Source organism: Lepisosteus oculatus, chromosome 16, assembly GCF_040954835.1.
Source record: "Lepisosteus oculatus isolate fLepOcu1 chromosome 16, fLepOcu1.hap2, whole genome shotgun sequence".
NCBI classification, from domain to species: Eukaryota; Metazoa; Chordata; class Actinopteri; order Semionotiformes; family Lepisosteidae; genus Lepisosteus; species Lepisosteus oculatus.
In genome coordinates, this window is record NC_090711.1 from 3,390,003 (window position 1) to 3,408,777 (window position 18,775).

Genomic DNA, 18,775 nt, shown 5'->3' on the forward strand with positions numbered 1-18,775 from the left:
AAATGGAGCATTGCGTTAGCTGAGGGGAAAATCTAAGAACAAATTGCTTGTGCAAGGGAAAAGAAAAGGGCAGGTCCCATAGCTTGTGAAATACATTTCGGTGCTAGCAAACACTAAGCACGGCCCTGGTTCTTTTTTTTTTCTCAGAAAGTAATTGGCGAATGACCCTGTCAGGGTACAGTCGTTTTTTTTTTTGTTCTACATAGAAGCAATTAGATCGCTCCCCCCAAAAAAAAATTATTCTAAAACATCAACGCCTCAGTTGATCACCAGAAAACGAATAAAGTCTTAAGTGGATCAGAAAACGGACACCAATGTTTATAAAACTCAAGACTGATAAGTAACAACGAGCTTCCACAGGAAGGATAGTGGCCGGGCTATAGATGCGTAGGTCTCTCCTCAGGACGGTGTGACCCACTGATGAAAACGCGCTGGAAGTGTCAGGGCGAGAGATGCCACATGTTCTGTGGGAACAATATTAGGCGATTAACGCCCTTTTCGGGGGAGGGAAAAAGTAACTTGTTTCAGCAGAAACAACTGTCACGCTTCACCGCCGCCTTTTATTTTAATGAGCTGCATAACAACAGTGTATCTTGCAGCCCGTTACAAAACTAAAGCTGACATTTGGTAGACAGCCCGCAATAAAAAAAACGCACACCCATGGAGTAAGGACCACAAGGGGAACTGACGCGGTTGCGGTGTTCCTGGTCTCTACAGTGAGGCTTCCCTTTGAAACGCAGAAACCTGCGGACTTCATGCCGCCGGTTCCGGAGGCGGTTCGGTTCTCCCGGCCCGGGGCCACGGCCCCTAAAAAGCCGGAGAGGTCTCACAGCCGTTTCCGCGACGCGGGTTACGAAACCGCGGCGGTCGGGGAGGATTTCCACCAGATGCGTGACGAGGCGCATATAAGCGCGCCCGGGTCCGTGGCCAGCGGAGCTCCTCGAGCGTGTGTTCCCGAGCGCGTGCTGCGGGATGGATGGAGCGACGGAAGGTCCCGAGACCGCGACGGCACGGGAGCCCGACATCAGCACCGCGCTCGGCGCTGGCGCAGGGTCCGAGGGTGTAAGTTCACCTCCATCGGGAATGCTTTCCAAACCTACAGAACTTTTAGGGGATCTATTGCATTGCGCTTTCTTTACGTTTGTATTTGCCTTTTTTTATTTTTTATTTTTTAAAAAAAAGCGATGCATGTAAAGCATTTTAGAGGTTAGTACGCGGAGTGTGATGAAACTTCAGTTCGATGCTTTCTTAAAATGAGAAAAAGTGCTAGAAATACAGCGCGTGGGAAGTTTGGTATCCTGTTTTCATGAAATTGGCGTGCAAGCGTGCCCCGAACTTTACTTATCGACTGTGTTGGGAAACGTCTCGGCAAACTCTCTTTGTTAAGATCTGGTCTTATGCAATGTGCCACGAAACCTCATTTTGAGGAGGCTTTTACGCTGACGTCACGCCCTCCCGCAGAGACCCCCTGGGGCAGGGGGTAAAGTGCACGTTATGTTTTGCCATCCCCCAAGTTTGAATGCAATTCATTTTGAACTAAAGCCCTTATTGGATATCTGAGCTATGAGCTCGGACTTCAGCCGACGTGCACGGTCCGAACGTTGGTATGCAGTGACGCTAAATGTAGTTCATACTGTATGAACACACCGACACCCCTGTCCGGTCGGTTCAATGGGGTGTCTGGTTTCTGTATTGTCCTGTACCGTTACATCTCCCAGGTCTCGGGATTCCTTTTTTTTAATGGGCGAAGTATCGCAATACCAGTGCAGATAGTGGTGATGTTGCGAGCGAGTTATTATGAGCCCAGTGCAGGTCTCCACGACAGTCCGAGAAGGGCGGGGCAGCAGAGCGGTCAGTAGCTCCAGGCTGGAGGTCGAATCCCGGTTGAGAGATCAGCGAGGGGAGACGAGAGGTCCGAGACCCGATGGGCCTTCGTGTCGGTGGTCAGAGGTTCGAGAACGATGCAAGCTCAGGGGGCAGATGGATCCCGAATACCGAGCGAGGACTAGGACTGAACGGAGGGCTGAAATAGTGAAGGAAGAGGAGATTGAATCATGAGGATTAATTGCCGGCAGTGCTGGTAACAGGTGGTCCCATTTGTCCTTCGCCTTAGAGAAACCTCCAGTCTGCCCGGAAAAAACAAAACAAAAACAAAACAAGATTGATCTCGGGTGTCGAATGGCATTCGAATCTTTGGGGTTTTGCTGGGGTCGCGAATGAGATGGAAATGCAGTTCCTAGAACAAGAAAAGCAGAGAGAGAAGGGAAAACGAAGAGATCGCTTGGGCTTTGACCACCTGTTGAAACCGCAGTGTTGTCCGAAATCCCTTTTCCCACTTCAGTGATGCAGACCGAGCAATTCGGTATTATCTCGAGATTCCATTGGACAAAAACAAAAACAAGCTTAACGATTTTTAAAATTATATCACAAAAGGGCGAGTCTCTTGTTAGAATACTGAATACTGAAACTGACTTCCTGTATCCAAAATATCTTTTTAAGATGCTGTTTACCAGACGTGTGTGTTATGTGAATGCTATAGATATATACAGTACTACTGTACAGCAGTGGTGCGGAGCTGAAGTAACCAGTATGCTTCTGTATACTGTATTGCGTAGCTCCAGAGACGAAGTCGCCCGCCCGTCTAAACTTCAGTAGGGTGGAGAGGGAGCTAAGGTACATGAGTTTTAATCTTCTGCGTGTTGTGGATGTGCCGACTGACAGACGATTTATCACACACCCCCCTGCAGTTTGAAAACCCGTCACTTAACTCGGCAGCGCTGTACCTGGAGAGAGGCTAGTGCGGGCAGACAGTAATGCAGTAGCACTCCCAAACCCTCTCCCGCTGTTTTGTTTCCAGAAAGTGTGACGGGTCCTTGGGAGTTCAGCTCCTGACCCGGGGTGCGATCTGGGTGCGGCTTGTCTGTCTTTACGTGGGTTTCCTCCCACAGTCCAGAGACGTCGTGCTTCGGCGGCACAAATACCAAACATTGTAACGAGACCGAAGAGATTGGCATGGCAGGCAAATTCGTGAAGCGTTCCAAAGGCGTGCTGGGAGGTTTTCTGGCTTCTGGGAAAACTGGCCCTGGTGTGAGTGCGTGCCTGTGTCTGTGTGCCCTGGGATGGACCGGCACACTCTCCAGGGTGTATCCTGCCTTGCGCCAGCTGCTTGCCAGGATAGGCTCCAGCTCCCCCGCTACCTGGACTTGCATGAAGCTGTAAGAAAACGGATGGAAGGGTGTAACCTGTATCTGCGCAAGTCTTCTTAAGGCCCTACCTCAGCCCTCACCCTAAGACCTGCTCGGCCACCTGCTGTGACAGATGTGCTTTAATGCTGTGCAGAATTTCTTTGGCACAGTTGTCGTTAACGAGTGCGAATGCTGTCATAATGCCATATGGGGTTTCAGTAGAGGTGATAGTGTTGGTTATTCGGAGAGCTCATGTAAATAAAGCGAGACCTGAAAAATAACGGAGATATGGAGACGGCTGGATCATGGAAAAATGCAAATCATGCAAATGTGTTCCTGTGGGTTTTCTTTCATTTTCCTCCCACAATCCCGAAACACACTGGGAGGTTAATTTCCTTCTAGGAACATCAGCCCTCTTGTGTTAGCGTGTTAGCGTGTGTGCGTGTGTGCGTGTGTGTGTGTGTTTGTGCCTGTGTGGGCGCTGGGATGGGCTGTTCCCTGCCTTGCGCCCGTTGCTTGCTGGGTCAGACCCCGAGCTGGAGGAAGAGGCTAGAAAAGGATTAGACGCCTGTGACATGGGTGTCCTCTCGTTCCAGAAGCCCACGGCGATGCCGCTCCGCAGGAAGATCTGCTATGCAGTCGGCGGGGCTCCTTATCAGATGACATCGAACGCGATTGGCTTCTTCATGCAGATCTTCCTCTTGGATGTGGTCCAGGTGAGTAGGTCCGGGGCTGGAAGAGGTCCAGCACGTCCGAATCCCACTTGACATTACAGTTCCACGGTAGTCTTCCAGGTCCTCTCTCAGCGTTTCCTGACCCTGGTGCTGGAGGACCTCTGTCTCTCAGTTGCGTGTTTTGAACTTTTAATTGCTACGTAGGAGAATTGAGGCCCGGTGAAGCTTCCCGTAAAATAGTCCATTCTTGGTGGGCTTTTTTACATGCTGAACAAACGGGTTTTGGCTGTAAACGCATTAACCTGTTGAACTGCAGAGTACAGCTTCTGAGAATTCCCTTTTGTTCTGTGAGTTTTCGGAAGGAAGGGTATGTGTCAGAGAAGGGAAGGAAATCTTTTTTTCTGTCTCAGTTTTGTTGTTCTTGAGGCGTCTGGTTTTTCTCTCTGCAGAGGCGATATGGTTCCTTAAAGTAACATTTCCTCTTCTCCTCGAAGAGAATTCTAACGTTGCCCATCTAGACGGTCTTCTCGGAGACGAGGGATTTTAACAGGGCTGTTTCATTTTGCACAGGCCCTCAGGGGCTGCAAGAGCAGGGTAGCAGGGCACCTGTTCAGTTTGCTGTTGGCTTGAGTTGACCGGTTGACATTTGCAATTGAACTGTCTCCACCTCTGAATTCCATCCAGCCTCCCTCTGCCACTTCACCGTGACAGAGGCACAGAGCCTCAGCTGTGTTTACAGTCGGACTTGGATCTGTCTTTGCCACTCCAGCCTCCCAATGGGTTTCACCAGCTTCCCTCCTCTCTGGTTTAGATGGAGGCCTTTTACGTGTCCCTGATCCTGTTCTTGGGACGCGCCTGGGACGCCATCACGGACCCCCTCATTGGCTATGTGGTCAGCAAAAGTGGGAAAACAAGGTTTGGCAAGCTGATCCCCTGGTAAGTGTACCCCAATATCTAGCCTCGCCTGTGGTAGTCCTCGGGCTGTGCTGGACTGAAGTCATCATTCCTGCGCACGAGGAGTTTAAAATCGCTGGGAAAATCTTGCTGAGGCATGAGCGCCCCCCCCACTCACTTCCCTTCCTGAACCTGGATAGGAGTACTCTGCGATATCGGAGTTGTGCTTTGCAGCCTGCGAGACCGCAGCTGTGTTTTAAAGCTGTGGCAGTGCAGGAACCCCTGAGTTGTCGCAGGCCTGTGAAGCAGTGATTGAAAGCATCCTTTGTTCTAGTGTGTTTGGCTTGCTTTAAGACATGTTGAGATTTTGGCTGCTTCAAGCCATTTGTTTTGCAAGCCAAGGATGACTTTTTTTATAGTTGGCGTGTTCCCACACGGCCACACCCCCCCCCACCCCCCAAAACACACCCCTGAACTCGACGAAGACGGGGTGAAGCCGCGAGAGGTGAGAGGAAAGGGAAGGATGTTCAAAGATGCAGCTTTTGGATTGTGCCTCATCTCTTACCTTGTGTTCAGTGTCTTCCTCAGAAGTTAAGATCTTGATCTTCTTTGTACTGAAATATTCAGCCCCCTGTTACTTGTCTTCAAATCTTTGAATATGAAGCGGAGTGAGCTTTTTGTGTTGTGTGACCCTGCTCTTGTGTTGTGTTTGCAGGGCTGTCTTCACCATGCCGTTCGGGGTGCTGTCCTATGTCTTGCTTTGGTCAACCCCCAAAGACACTATGTCCTCCCAGCTCAGCTTCTTCTGGTACTTCTCCATGTACTGCTTCTTCCAGACCTTCATGAGTGTAAGATCTTACCCCTCGCGGCCGGACCACATCGCCCCTACCTCCCCGTCCCTCGCCTTCTGTCCCAGTGAGACCCTCCTCCTGGCCCCTGCCATCCCTTAGGAGCATTACTTTATGTTCCCTTGTTATGCGTTTCCATTGCAGGGCCCTGCCATTTCAAAATGAGCAGCCCTGCTACAAAGACACCATAAAAAATTCGCACTGCCATCCAGGCCATGAGTTTATGGTAGAAAAAGTGGTCAAATCTGCAGTTTGTTGATTGTGTATAAGCTAATAATCTTAACATACGGGTATGTTCTGATAAATAACACATTCCACCCAATTTACAATTGTTTCTACTTACACTCCTTTCTGCCACACTCACATGTTGTTAAAACTAAGAACAGCAGAGAAAGGGAAGGCAAACAAACTGCTGTTGCACAATAACAGTGTATTTTAAAAAGTGTGTAGCAAACTGTCTGTTTCTGCAATGCTTTATAATACACAGTATATAAAACTCTGGTGTCAGCAAGTCATTTCTTCTCACAGTTTATGGTTTTTCATGTAGGATAAACATTTCCTTAAGCTGTTTTTCTTGAAATTATCAACAGCACAGATACTATATCAACAGTCCCACCAAAAAGAGTAGCTTTGGGTGGTTATCAAATTACCTGCATTTTGAGGTGTATGGAAACCTCATCTCTGCCCAGGCCTGTTCCCTGATAGTTCTAGAGTAACCTGGTTTTGGCTGATTTGTGAGATAAGCATGCCTGAGTAAACAGAAAACCATCATTTTGCAAGAAATCTGATATAGACCTGTTCAAAAATGTTTCCCTTTCTGTGGAGATGTACTGTTTTGGAAGTTTTTCTTATGTATTCTGTCAGAGTCCAAGCTCCTTGCTACTGTTCTGTATGAGGTGTCTGATCTGAATATGTAAATCCAGGTCGGTGTTGTAGAGTTCCTTGAATTTGTCATGTTTCTCACCGTTTCCTCCTCTCTGCCTGTGCAGTGCTACCATGTCCCTTATTCATCCCTCAACATGTTCCTGGGTGGAGATCAGAAAGACAGGGACTCGGCGACAGCCTTCAGTAAGCAGGCCTCACTTGTCTCTGACTTGTCTCTCTGGTCTTTTTTCTCCTCCGGGACACTTGATTCTTCTGCTTTTGTTTTGTGTTTGTGGTTTGCTGATGGGACAGTTCTCTAAAACACTTCAATCATTGCAGTGCAAAAGCCACTTCATGAGCCTCCAGAAGAGACAGGAGAGTCTAGTTGCCTCAGAGCTCTTGAGAGCATGGAGCCAACTGGTTTTTGATGGAAACTGATTTTGTTTTACCAGATAAATTCCATTTGAGGGTGTGTGAGCACTCTGGTAATTTGGGCTGAGACAAGGTCTAAATCTAGTGAGGGTCTTGTTGTGCTGACCTCACGGTGTCACACTACAGTTTGGAAGAAAACCATCCAACCAACTCAAGAGCGCACCTGACATTGGCCTGACAGACCAGCACAAGTGTTCTAGGAATGCATCCAGATTGGCTGTGATGGAACTTGGATTTATTTCTGATTGGCTGTGATGGGGCTGGAAGTGATTCCTGATTGGCTGAGGTGGAGCTTTGAGTGATTCCTGATTGGTTGTGATGGTTCAATGATGATTGCTGTCACGAAAAACGTTTCTTGACGGCGGCCCATCACTGGATGAGGAACTATATTTTAGTGGTGAAATGTTGCTGTATACGTGTGACAGAAAATGTCTTCCTGCAGAGGTTGAGTGGTGAATTTCTCTGCTAAACTCCAATGGTGCTCTCTTCTTTGGGCCACAGGGATGGGTGTGGAGGTTTTTGGGACGTTGGCGGGGGCCACTATCCAGGGGCAGATCGTGGGAGTGTACCACGCCAGGAAGGCACAAGCCTGCAACGAGCTCAACTCCACCGACTTCAACCTCACGGCCCTGAACGCGACCGTTGCCCTCACGGACACTCTCTACGACACGGTCAGTCTTCCTGGCTCGAGCCGCTTCCTGCCCATGCTCCCGCCCCCTGAATGCCATGGCAACCGCGATTGACAGGGAGAGCAAAGCACCTAGAATCAAAAACCGCAAGGCGGAGGCGGAGCAGCAGTCGGGTGCACTCCGCCATTACTGCTAGGAAGTGCGGTAAATTGGAGCGATTGATTGATTGATTGAGATGGGATTCTCTGGATCCAACCTGAATTGAACGGGCATTTAATTCACCCTCCTCCCCTTTTAATGCGGACTCTGACTCTCTCTTAAAATATGTTGGAGACAGAAGTACTGTATTTGAATGCCCCCTGCATCTGTCCGTAGCGGGGTACCAGCTCCACCAGCTGTACAGGATGACCCACGTAGTTTGTGGCGTAATCTCCTCATTAGATCGTTTCTTCCCTTCCTACTGGAGGTAGTTTGGTCTGTAATGTAGACACGAAAGGGGCACTCAACCAGAAATCCCTAATTACCTTCACTAGTACAAGAAAAAAGTGTGAAAAAGTGTTATCTGAAGGATGGAAACGTGGGCTGTATGTCTTCAGAGGTTTAAGTGATACCAATAACAGGTCCTGACACTGAAAAGAACCAGTTTTTTCACTGCCTTAGCAATGTGTAATGAGAGATAAATTAGAGGTTTTTAATTTCATGAAAGGGCAGTTGTAGTTTAAAGATTAACGAAATATTTGTCCTGGTTCACAAAACCCATTCACTGATCACTGGTTTCTTAATGACTCTTTTTTTCTTTTTGGAAATCAGAGGAAGGCCTACCTGATTGCTGCTGTGATTAACGGAAGCTTTTATTTTCTCTGCTGTGTGGTGCTGTTTCTGGGGGTGAAGGAACAATTGGGTGAGTGTGGACATTGAAAGGGCTTTAACAATTGCTCTCCTTCCCTTCATCATGCTGCACCTAAAAACACATTCCTTCAAGACATGAGGCAATTCAGTATCGCTCCATTATTATCTCCAGTAAGGGGACATTCATATCAGTTTAAGCTGAGGCAGAGGAACACTAGATGAAATCTGCACATCTGGGTTTAAGAACTACAGCAGTGTTGTTCTTGCTAGGTGCCTTTTTGATGAGTTATCCCATCCTCTTGTGGGGGGGGATATCAGTGTGAGTCACCCATTGGTGTTGTTTGTGCCAGTACTTTGTAACTTGTACCCCTTCCATGTAACATTGAAATATAGTTGAGCTGCCCTCCCTTTTTGTCAAAAACAATCTGCTCTCTGAGACGAGCCCGTTGGAGACCTGTGCTTTGTTTTCGGCGAGCACAAGGGCTTTCTGTTTCCAGTCCCGGTCACGTGGTGATTGGTGATCTCTGCAGTGACAGGGGAATTTCTTCGCTTGGCTTTACAAATCGCAAAGCAGATGCGTGACCTGTCACTTAAAAACATTTATGCCTTAACGAGCACCAGTTGTGGGAAGAATGAGATTTCGGTAGCTCTGCCTAAGCACTGGCACAAGCGGCCTTCGTTAAATTCATCATGCGACTGCGGAGGTCAGAGGTGAGCTGCTGAAATGTTCGTGGAGACCAGTGGCTCACAGATTCAGCTTCATGCTTGTTTTCTCTCTCCTCCTCCTCCGCAGCCCCCCTCAGCACCCTGGACAAGCTGCAGATGTCGTACCTGTCGGGCCTGAGGTGTGTAGTGAGACACACCCCCTACGTGCGCCTGGTTTTCGGATTCCTCTTTGCCTCCTTGGCGTTTCAGGTCAGCACTGTGGGGGCTGAGGCTGAAAGACTGGGGCACAGAGAATGGGGGGGCCCTGCAGCTGTGGTTTACTGGGCAACAGTGGGTCGGGCTCTGCTGGAGCTGGACGAGATGGGCGACCTCGTGCTGCGTGCCGTGACCCCCTGCATCTCGTGGTGTGCAAATCAGCGATCAGCCCTGAGAGGGGCTAGGGACGTGCCTGCAGACCCCAACCGGAACCCAGTGCAGGTGGGGGGGGGTAGTGTTGAATTAGCGCCTTGTGGTTCCGCAGTTTGGTCTTTGATCGAGTTCTTTTGGGGGCTCAGGGGAGCAGTCATGCCAGCGGCCACCAAACACAGAATAGTCACAAACGCGCTCTGTCACAGGGGTGATGTCACGTTTGTGGTTTGGCAGCAGCTGGTTGTCTGACTGGAAGGCGTTACAGGGGGTGATCAGGTCAGCCCCGTCCATCACTGGGGTACAGCTCCCCTCTCTTGTGGACATTTTTACAACTCGCTCTCTGAGGAAGGCTGGAAGTATCGCTAAGGATACCAGTCATCCTGGTTTCTCACTTTTCTCCCCCGTTCCCTCTGGTAAGTGTTATAGGAATGTAAAGGCACGGACATCTAGATTCAGAGAGAGTTTCTTCCCACAAACTGTCAGATTACAGAACTCCCCCCCTACCACTGGCTCACACTGAGGGTATTTTTCTCACACTGCTTGTCTGCCTTTTTAAAAAAAGAAGTGTTATGCTATTTAAATGGCTTTTGTTGCTGCTGCTTTTCTGTGTTTATGGTTTTGGTGATTCCTTTAATGTCTTTGTCTCTGTATATATGCAAATAAGCATTTCATTGCACTTGTGCATATGACAAATGAACTGAACTGAACATTTGAAAAGCATGCAAAAACAGGTTCAGGTAAATCCAGGTGATTCTTTTTAGCTGCATTTAAATTCTAAACCGTAAAGGACCACAGTAATTTGTGGAAGCACTACGTGTGCTTTGAGACATTTATATGCCTGTCTCAACGAAAGGAGAGTGTGAGGTTGATGTCAGAGAGTGCTCTTATCATTCCCAGATGGCGCAGGGGAACTTTGCCTTATTCTGTACTCATGCTGCGGGCCTTGGCGCCTACTTCCAACACCTCGTCCTCATCCTGCTCGTAAGTACAACAGCCCTCGCCTTTCGAGGAAATGGACTCCCAGTGCTTGTAACTTCTCCGTAAATAACAAGGCCTTTTAGCAGTTTTGTAAGAAGTATGAAGTAGCAGTTAAGTTCTGAGCATCTGGACATTAAATAGTCTGGAATGTGCTGGACGTAGTTCAGTTTCATGTGAGTCCGCCCACTGAATGCAGTTCCCCCAGGTGCAAGGAAATTGGTACAAGCTGCTTTATCAGTGTCTTTATCAGCCTCAGAAGGACCTCGTAATCCAAGATTTTCTTAAAAGGTTCACCAGCGTAGAATGTGAAATGATGAGAAGGAAGAAGCTTAGACTATTTAAAAAACAGTTTTCTGACGTTCGAATGGACGACCTTGTATCACTTTATCAGTGAGGAGATGGTCAGAGCCAAGTGTGTATCATCAGTTAAAAGAAACTAGCTTTAGAATGTTAAAGCTGGTTTGTCCTTCTTGTCCTGATCTAGTAAATGACCAATTGCTTAATCCTCTTTTTGTAACCAGTGAGTCCTGTGTGCGTTGACATAGACTTGTGCTCCAGGGAGGAGCCTCAGATTCAGAGAAAAGTATTTTCCTCTGAAATTAGCTTGAAGCAAAACACCCAGATCAGTAGATTGTTTTGATTGATTGATTTATTTGCCATGTCATCAGTGTGTTGAATTTTTTCTATGCGAGTCAAGTTTCCTGAACCTGCGGAACTGAAATCATTTTAAAAAGGTGTTTCCTATTAGGTGGCGGCTACTTTGTCAATACCTCTATGGCAGACTCTACTTGTGAAGTTTGGGAAAAGAACGGCACTTTTTGTGGGTCTTTCGGTAAGTTTAACAAAGTCGGCATGCCTGGATGGTCACATTTTCCATTACTTTTCAGTATGCAGTCAATAGTAGTTAAATTGAATTTTATTAATATAGCAACCTTATGAAAATGATCTATTGACAGCTTGTAGGTTTCTACAGAGAATGGAGGCTTTCTAAAGAAACTTTGGGGTTGTTTTTGTAAAGTTTTAGAAACTTTATCAATGCTTATTTCAGTGATATATCCCAGACTTTGGTCTGGTCTGTTAGGGCTCATGTTGTGCTGTTTAAGAATGTTCAACACGTTCTATCGTGTTTATCCAAACAAAATCCATTCATGTTATTTGAATAATGCACGCAAACTAGTTAGAGACGCACTAGGAACAGTAGAGCACGTCATCAACAATTTGAAAACAGCAGGCAGAGAAGGCCTCAGGTACTGTACATTCTGCATTCTGTGAAAAGAATGTCTGTAACGGATCCTGTAATGCCAGAAACTGGCGATCACCCATGCCAGCCCTTTTCAGCATTTCTGCCAAGTCTGTAATTCTGTATACATTATGTACTTAGGCACCCTGAGTTTTTTCTCCATGAATAAAAGGTATTATTATGACTGAAAGGACACCCAGATTCCACTGCTTTCACAAATACCACCAGCTTTATCATATCTTTAACATATCAGTTTGCATATTTATCAAATGCACGGCTTGTTGTCTGCATGTGTGTGTGTGTGGCGTTGACCTCGGTGCACGCAGACGATTGTTGGCTGAAGAACGGATGGTGTTTTTGAAAGCAGTGGAATTGCATCTCAAAATGTCAAAGAGCTATTTTAGGACAAAGAAGTTGCGATACTGTCTCTTCACACACGAAGGAAGTTGCCAATCAGAACATCCCTTTAAAAGGTCACTAACTTCTGTATTTGAACCTGCAGGGCTATTGTAATATAAAAACAAGGTGATTAACTTCACAGTGAAAAGGTCTCTTACTTACTTATCGTAGACTTGCTAGGGCATGGTTTCACATTAATTAATCTAGTTAGTCATTGTTCTTCTTCCTCCTAGTGCTACATCCCAGCTCTGATCATCATCGCCTCTGTTAGGAGTAACCTGCCTGTGTATGTCGTCATGGCGATCGTTGCAGGGTCCAGTCTGGCTGTACTGTACTTACTGCCATGGTGAGTCAGCCTCGCTACCAGACTCACCCAGGCACCTGCATGTGCTCTTGAGTGTTACCTCTTTCTCATCGAATTGCACAACTGTTCCGCGCTCTGTCCGTACGTCCTGTCTTGCGAATGGGGAAATATCGGTTGTCCGATACTTCCCAGTGCAAGATGGCCCTTTTTTGCTGTTGTTCTCCTCCGCTTCTGAGATGTGGGACCCAGTGTTTCTGAGAGCAGGTGCCCCGAGTGTGTTAATCTCTAGCTCTTGGGACCTCTCAGGGTTTTTCGTTTCTTATGCCATCGCATAAGATGAATTGTTTTTTCACGTTTGGTTTTTATCCCTGCTGCCAGCTATGATGCTCTAGGACAGGCAGTACATTAACTTCTGCCTGCTGGAGCTGAGGCTCTGGCTTGAGAGCTCCAAAAAGTTTCTATAACTTTGCATACAGAGCACATGACTTGATATTTTCATATTTGGATTTTCAGAAGGTTCCACATAAAACATTAATCCTAAAATTCCATGCAGTAGGCATCCTGTACCATCTAACTGCACGTATTTAGTTTGAAAACTGCTTAGATTTGAGTGAAAGCCCTGGTGTTGCACAGGGATCTTCTTTCGGACCACTGCTCTGCTTAATTTAGTTCAGTAACCGAGATTCTGGTATAGCTAGTAAGATAAGGTTCACAGATAACAACAAAACAAGAAGAATACAAAACAATGCGGAAGTAGCAAAAGAAATTTGAAAAAGGCGAACAGTCTTTATCATTTTAGAGATGTCTTTGAGGCATGCTTTTTCCAAGACGAGTTTTGTTGTACGTCTTGCAGTTTCCACATGTGTGGCACAGTTCAGTGGCCTGTGGGGAATCTAGCCTTTTATCTGCAGCCGTGGTGTGTGTCCTGTCTGCAAAATGTTTATTCCCACCTCTCGCAGAGAGCAGTCACTTCTGCCCTCGCCTCTCGACATACTGACTGACTGACTGGCACAAAGCCAGCTGGAAGAGCCTGACTTGTCACTCTGGGGCTCATGCTATGAAAAGGACACAAATAACGTCGGTCTGTAAGGGATCCTTGCAGACTAGATGTGGACCAATTTCTTTCTTCCAGCACAGTCATTTCTAACCAGCGTGAATTAGGGTCAGGGTCGGGGTCAGGGTCGGGCTCAGGGTCAGGAGCAGGGTTGAGGTCAGGGATGGGGTCAGGAGTAGGGCCAGGGGTCAAGGTCAGGGTCAGGAGCAGGGTGGTGCTGCTAGGCAAACTAGTAAAGGGATGAGCTTAGAGCAAGAAACTCTGTGACACGTAACTGTGATATTGTGCAAGCGGCCCGAACTGATTAAAACCTTATCAGTGAAATACTTCTGTGCTTCAGCTTGCATATCCTGTGTTTTTTTTCTCTCACAGCTCACATTAACACATGCTACCGTTTAAGCTAATGTACATCTAGTGTAAGTTCATTTTCTGTAAATGACATTCACACGTGACATAGGCACAAAAAGGCACAGAAATTATACACTAACATTTATAAATGGGTTGATTTGGAGTTGGTTGTAATGCATTCTCCTTTACATTACGTTACATTATTCTTTATTGGACATTTCTGACCAACTAACACAAGACTTCTTTTATAACCCATCTATCATGTTGGTCCCGGAATACCTGAGCTGTTTCTGCGATCTGAGTCCAGTCAGCCATGTGTTGTCATGATCGTCCGTCTCACTGAACAGGGGAGTGAAAAACGCAGTCAATGGCCACCTGCGTCTCCGGTCACTGCTACAGCACCTACCTGCTTCACGTTGTCTTATGGTGTCTGGAAAACTGACCGGAAGTGGAAGTCAGTGGAAAGCTCGTGGCTTCGCTGTCTTGCTGAGAAAGCCCTGACGCGGTGCGTGTGTTTTCGCAGGTCCATGCTGCCGGACGTGGTGGACGATTTCAAAGTGAAGAACCCCAATTGCAAGGACCTGGAGCCACTGTTTTACTCCTGCTATGTCTTCTTTAATAAATTCGGGGGGGGGATGGCCATCGGAATTTCCACCTTGGCTTTGCAGTAAGTGGCTCTGATTCCCTCTGACGTGACGCACCGCAGTGCTGGGGAAAAAGCCTCCTCGCACTAAAAAGATAACAAAGCTTTAGTTCTACTTTGTTACTCTACAATCCGTGTAGTATACTATACTGATGGTACATAAGGAACGGCACAGAGAGGCAGCAGTTTTAATATACTATTAACAGTGGTTGTGAACTTCCTGATGGACCTGGCAGGTGTGTCGAAGCCCAGGGAAAGGTTTCATCTTTCCTTTTCTTCTGCAATCTTCGTATGAACATGCAAGGGTATAAATACTGTGAATACAGAACCTATAACTATCCTGGCTCCCTTCATCAAGCTAGAGTGTTACATTTCAATATCTGGTCTAGAGAAAAGAGTGCCACCTACTGGCACTTTTCTTCAGTACAGATTGCATAAGAGCAGGCATTGAGGTGGCATTGTCGCTGTTATATCTCATAACACAGCTGTTTCATACTGTACCAAGCTTCACTGTTACATCAATATTGACTCATCTGTAAAGAACTTGTAACCTGTGTGACGCTCGCTCTGGTTTTGTGTCCCAGCTTTGCAGGGTACCGGCCAGGTGCCTGCAGGCACAACCCTGCGGTGATCACGACCTTGAAGGTACTGTTCGCCCCAGCCCCCATCGGGCTGCTGCTGGTGGGGATGCTCATCTTTTACTTCTACCCCATCGACGAGAGGCGCCGGAGGGAGATCAAGATCGAGCTGGAGAGAGCGTAAGTCTCCTCTGTCCAGACTAGCCTTGGGGTCAAGGGTTAGGGGTTAGGGGTCAGGGCGGACATTCAGCTTGGGTTTTTCCTAGTAGGAGTCGGAAAACACTTTCCCCTTTGCTTCAGTAATCCCATGAGCGAGCCCAGCTTAGGTGCATACATTGGAACAGCAGGCAAAAGGGGGACAAAATAAGATGAGAATTTTTTTAAGCAATTTTAAAACTTTAAAAACATCAAAATGACATTTAGTCCATTCTCGAACCTTCACGGTGCTTTATTGAATAAAAAAGGCCCTTCCTTGGCAGAATATCCACTGGTGTCCTAAGCAGAGGTTAACACATGCTGACACTGTGCTCCCTATTTGCTGTGCAGTTATCAGTTTAATATTCTTTAACACATGTATTTAAAAATGTAAGGGAGATAGAAAGGGACAGTACACAGTACAGTGACGAAAACAAGACCATTCTCTCTTTACTTCATGTGAGAGGAAGGGTGGAGAAGTTCTGGAAATGAAAAGGCAACATCGGCCCGTCCCCTGCACTGTTTAGCCTGCAGTGTGCCCCTCTGAAATAAGTGAAATATCTTCTCGTTTATCTCTCGCTGACCTTTTGTGTGCAAAACAAATATTTACCAGCCAGTTCAAGAAGTCTGTCGACACAAGAATGGAAACAAGCGACAGGATGTCAGGGTGACCAAACCAATGTTGCACCAGACTCAGAGACAGGTTGTCCTGCGGCGTGCATGCCTAATCATGCCCTGTTAGACACAGAAATAGCATTGCATGGCAAGTGGTGTTTTGTAAGCAGAAATCGTACTTTGAAAATGTCCTCCGTCGTTGGTTTTATTTTTCCTTGCTGTGGCCTTCCTCCCGTGTCAGAAGTGGCTGTCTGGAGTTTTTATGATTCCTTGCAAGTGTGGGGGAAAGAACTGAGAAATAGGTACTTCTGATAAATGCAGCTTTTTTATTATTTTAATGTGGTAAAATATGTTGTTGCAAAATTTCAAACTGTATTACCATACAGTATACAGTATATATATATATTCATTACTCTGTCCTCACAGGGAGAAAAAGGAGAACAACATGAATCTGAACACTCCTCTGCAGAAGCACTGATCCCTCTGCACAGCCCCACAGCCCTGTCTGTCTGCAGCCTGTTCCCCCGTCAGGCGACACGAGTCTTATCAGGACTTAAAGGAGTAGTGAGGCAGATGTATTCGCTGCACCGCAGTCCTGACTAAATGAAAATCCACTGTGTGTCTCCTGCTGCACTCTGCTGACTCCAGCAGATGTGCACCTGCTGTTTTATTTTACTGCTGTCTAGCGCCGGGTGTCCTGCCCTGCGTCCGCTGGGGCAGAGCTCTGGTCGAGGTCAGCACGATTTCACACTCGGCCATTCCAGTCCAGTCTGTTGCAGTACTTCAGTGTCTTAGATAGCAGAATTCTCCAGCAGAAAGGACTGAGAGGGACGCTGGTCTGTGGGTGGATATAACACTCATTTGTCATTCATCTTGATTAGACTCCATGTTTAGGAACAAGAGCAGTGCCTGTCCACCAAAAACTGCTTTTCTCAGAAGTAGATTTTTTCAGGGTGGGTGGAGGACAGCTTTGACACCCTAAATTAAATCTTCCCAACTCCAGGACTGTGTGGTCTCTCATCCCTGGCCCACCACTCTATGTGAAAGTGATGGACTGAGAAGAGGGCGGACCGGTGATACAGTGATTAGCACTGCTCTGGGGCTCTGGGTTCAATGCCAGACCTGGGGAGCTGTCTATGTGAGTCTGTTTGTTCTTGTGGCTTTCCTTGGGGTGCTCTGGTATCCTCCTATAGTCTGAAGACAGGCTGGAAGGTTAATTGGCTTCTGGGGAAGATTGGGCCTGCTGTGAGTGTCTGTGTTTATGTTCTGTGTGCCCTGCAATGAACTGGCTGTCCATCCAGAGTGTATCCTGCCTTGAGCCCGTTGCTTGCTGGGATAGACTCTGGCTCCCCGACATAAATATCTGTAAGGACCCTAACCTCAGGCCCCATCCTCAGACTTGCAGTGCCACTTGATGTGACAGGTGTCCCATCTCGGGTGTATCCTGCCTTGCGCCTATTGCTCGATGGGATAGGCTTCAGCCCTAAACTGGATGGAGTGCTTAAAAGATGAATGGATTGCGAAGAACTTTCGGCATTTGCAAAGGAGAGGGGCTGCAACAGTGCTCTGGAATGCTCACCTGTACTCTGTATCCATAGGTGAGGTTGTGCAATCCAGACACTGTATTCCTGAACTTCCTTCAGCCTGCAGCTATGCTGAAACAGACAGACGCAGTAGCAACTCCTTTGTTCTTTTTAAAAAACATGAAAGGTCACTGGGCAACCAGACATGCAGCGTCATTTCCAGATGAACTCCAGTTGCCTTGAAGCAGGCGTTCATTTACGTTCTCGATTTCGAACAGAGACGGCTAAGATTTGCTGGTGCATGTTCCGATGTGGCTTTGTGTATTTGTAAATGCCCATAGATCTAGCTGCCAAAAAAAAAAAACTCTGAAAGTCATCATCCTGGACAAAGCAGATAAAATGCTCCGAAGGATTAAGTGCAGCACCAATGGGAGCACAAGATTCATGCTGGGATATACACATCGCCTGTGAGACTATCACCTTTTGGATATGAAGACCATTGTGGTACTATTGCTTCTCAATGTGTCACAGCTGGTGTCATCAGCTGTCCACCCCAGCTCCACATGGGGTTTAGCTTGTACCCACCTGTGCCAGCTGGGACAGATTGGATATGATATGGAATGTAAAATATGTCGATTCTGTCTGCTTTTTCTCTCTTAAATCTGGGTTCCTTTTGCTTATTAGGTTTTTTTTTCACTATTTCTGTCTATGGCAAACTTATATTTCTAATTGTGCTGTTCTGTAAGAGTATGCAATATATCAGATGTTTTGTTTTTCTTTTCTGTAAAAATGACAAAAGATGTAGCCTTATAGCTAAATTAGTGGGTTTTTTTTTCATATAACTGTGAAGACTGTGTATTCTGTCTTCTGAAAAGTTTTTAAAATTTCCCATTGCAGTACCTAAGAGATCAAATAACAGAAGATTCCTGATCTCCAGGTATAGTTATACTGTATATACATGGGTTAAAGGAACTATATATCTTCAGTACATAGTTTATATATTGTATGTTGTGTTCTTAATAAATACTAATTGATAATGTGATTGTTCTGCATGAATAATCAGGCTGTTTCATTACTGTTATTATATACATTCACAATATTTTAATCTGAAATATTTTTTATTTATTTATGTAGTTTTGATCCTGCGCTATTGTGAAAAATTGTGCGAGCCCTACTGACATTTCTAGTTATTTGAAAGGTGTTTTTTTTAGCGTTTCCATAAACATGTTTGCTAAGTGCTATGGAGTCCAACGGTGTGCCCCCCCCAGATGTACTTGTGCCTCGTCTTATTCTGAAATGGAGTAGATAATGAAAATACGGCACTCCTTTCCGACATACAGTACTGTAGGCATGGCTTCTCTTGTAAACGTACACCATAGAGCGCTGGGACACCAGGACGAATATCACGATGAGACGGACAGGACTGGTGAAGGTTAAGTTGTCCTGCCA

At 46.5% G+C, this 18,775-nt stretch overlaps 1 protein-coding gene across 3 annotated transcripts; it reads left to right on the plus strand.

Moving 5' to 3' along the window:
• The first annotated feature begins 574 nt into the window (after positions 1–574).
• LOC102684565 (sodium-dependent lysophosphatidylcholine symporter 1) lies at positions 575–18,368 on the plus strand. Of its 3 annotated transcripts, none has more exons than XM_006639693.3 (14): positions 575–1,062; positions 3,782–3,901; positions 4,671–4,795; positions 5,469–5,601; positions 6,591–6,669; positions 7,399–7,568; positions 8,337–8,427; positions 9,169–9,290; positions 10,347–10,430; positions 11,176–11,259; positions 12,300–12,412; positions 14,296–14,439; positions 15,000–15,173; positions 16,230–18,368. In XM_006639693.3, the coding sequence occupies exons 1-14, from the start codon at positions 973–975 to the stop codon at positions 16,279–16,281; spliced, it is 1,581 nt and encodes a 526-aa protein (XP_006639756.2). In that variant the 5' UTR covers positions 575–972; the 3' UTR covers positions 16,282–18,368. The 3 variants fall into 3 exon arrangements, with proteins under 3 accessions (XP_006639756.2, XP_015220485.1, XP_069035564.1); XM_015364999.2 differs by lacking the exon at positions 575–1,062 and adding an exon at positions 1,570–1,604; XM_069179463.1 differs by lacking the exon at positions 575–1,062 and adding an exon at positions 1,767–1,950.
• Positions 18,369–18,775: the final 407 nt, after the last annotated feature.

Coding starts and splice junctions, on each gene's coding strand:
- LOC102684565 (XM_069179463.1), top strand. CDS start 1,798: ATGAGCCCAGTGCAGGTCTCCACGACAGTCCGAGAAGGGCGGGGCAGC. Junction 3,902..4,670: donor TCCTCTTGGATGTGGTCCAG/GTGAGTAGGTCC, acceptor TCTCTGGTTTAG/ATGGAGGCCTTTTACGTGTC. Junction 10,431..11,175: donor ACCTCGTCCTCATCCTGCTC/GTAAGTACAACA, acceptor GTTTCCTATTAG/GTGGCGGCTACTTTGTCAAT.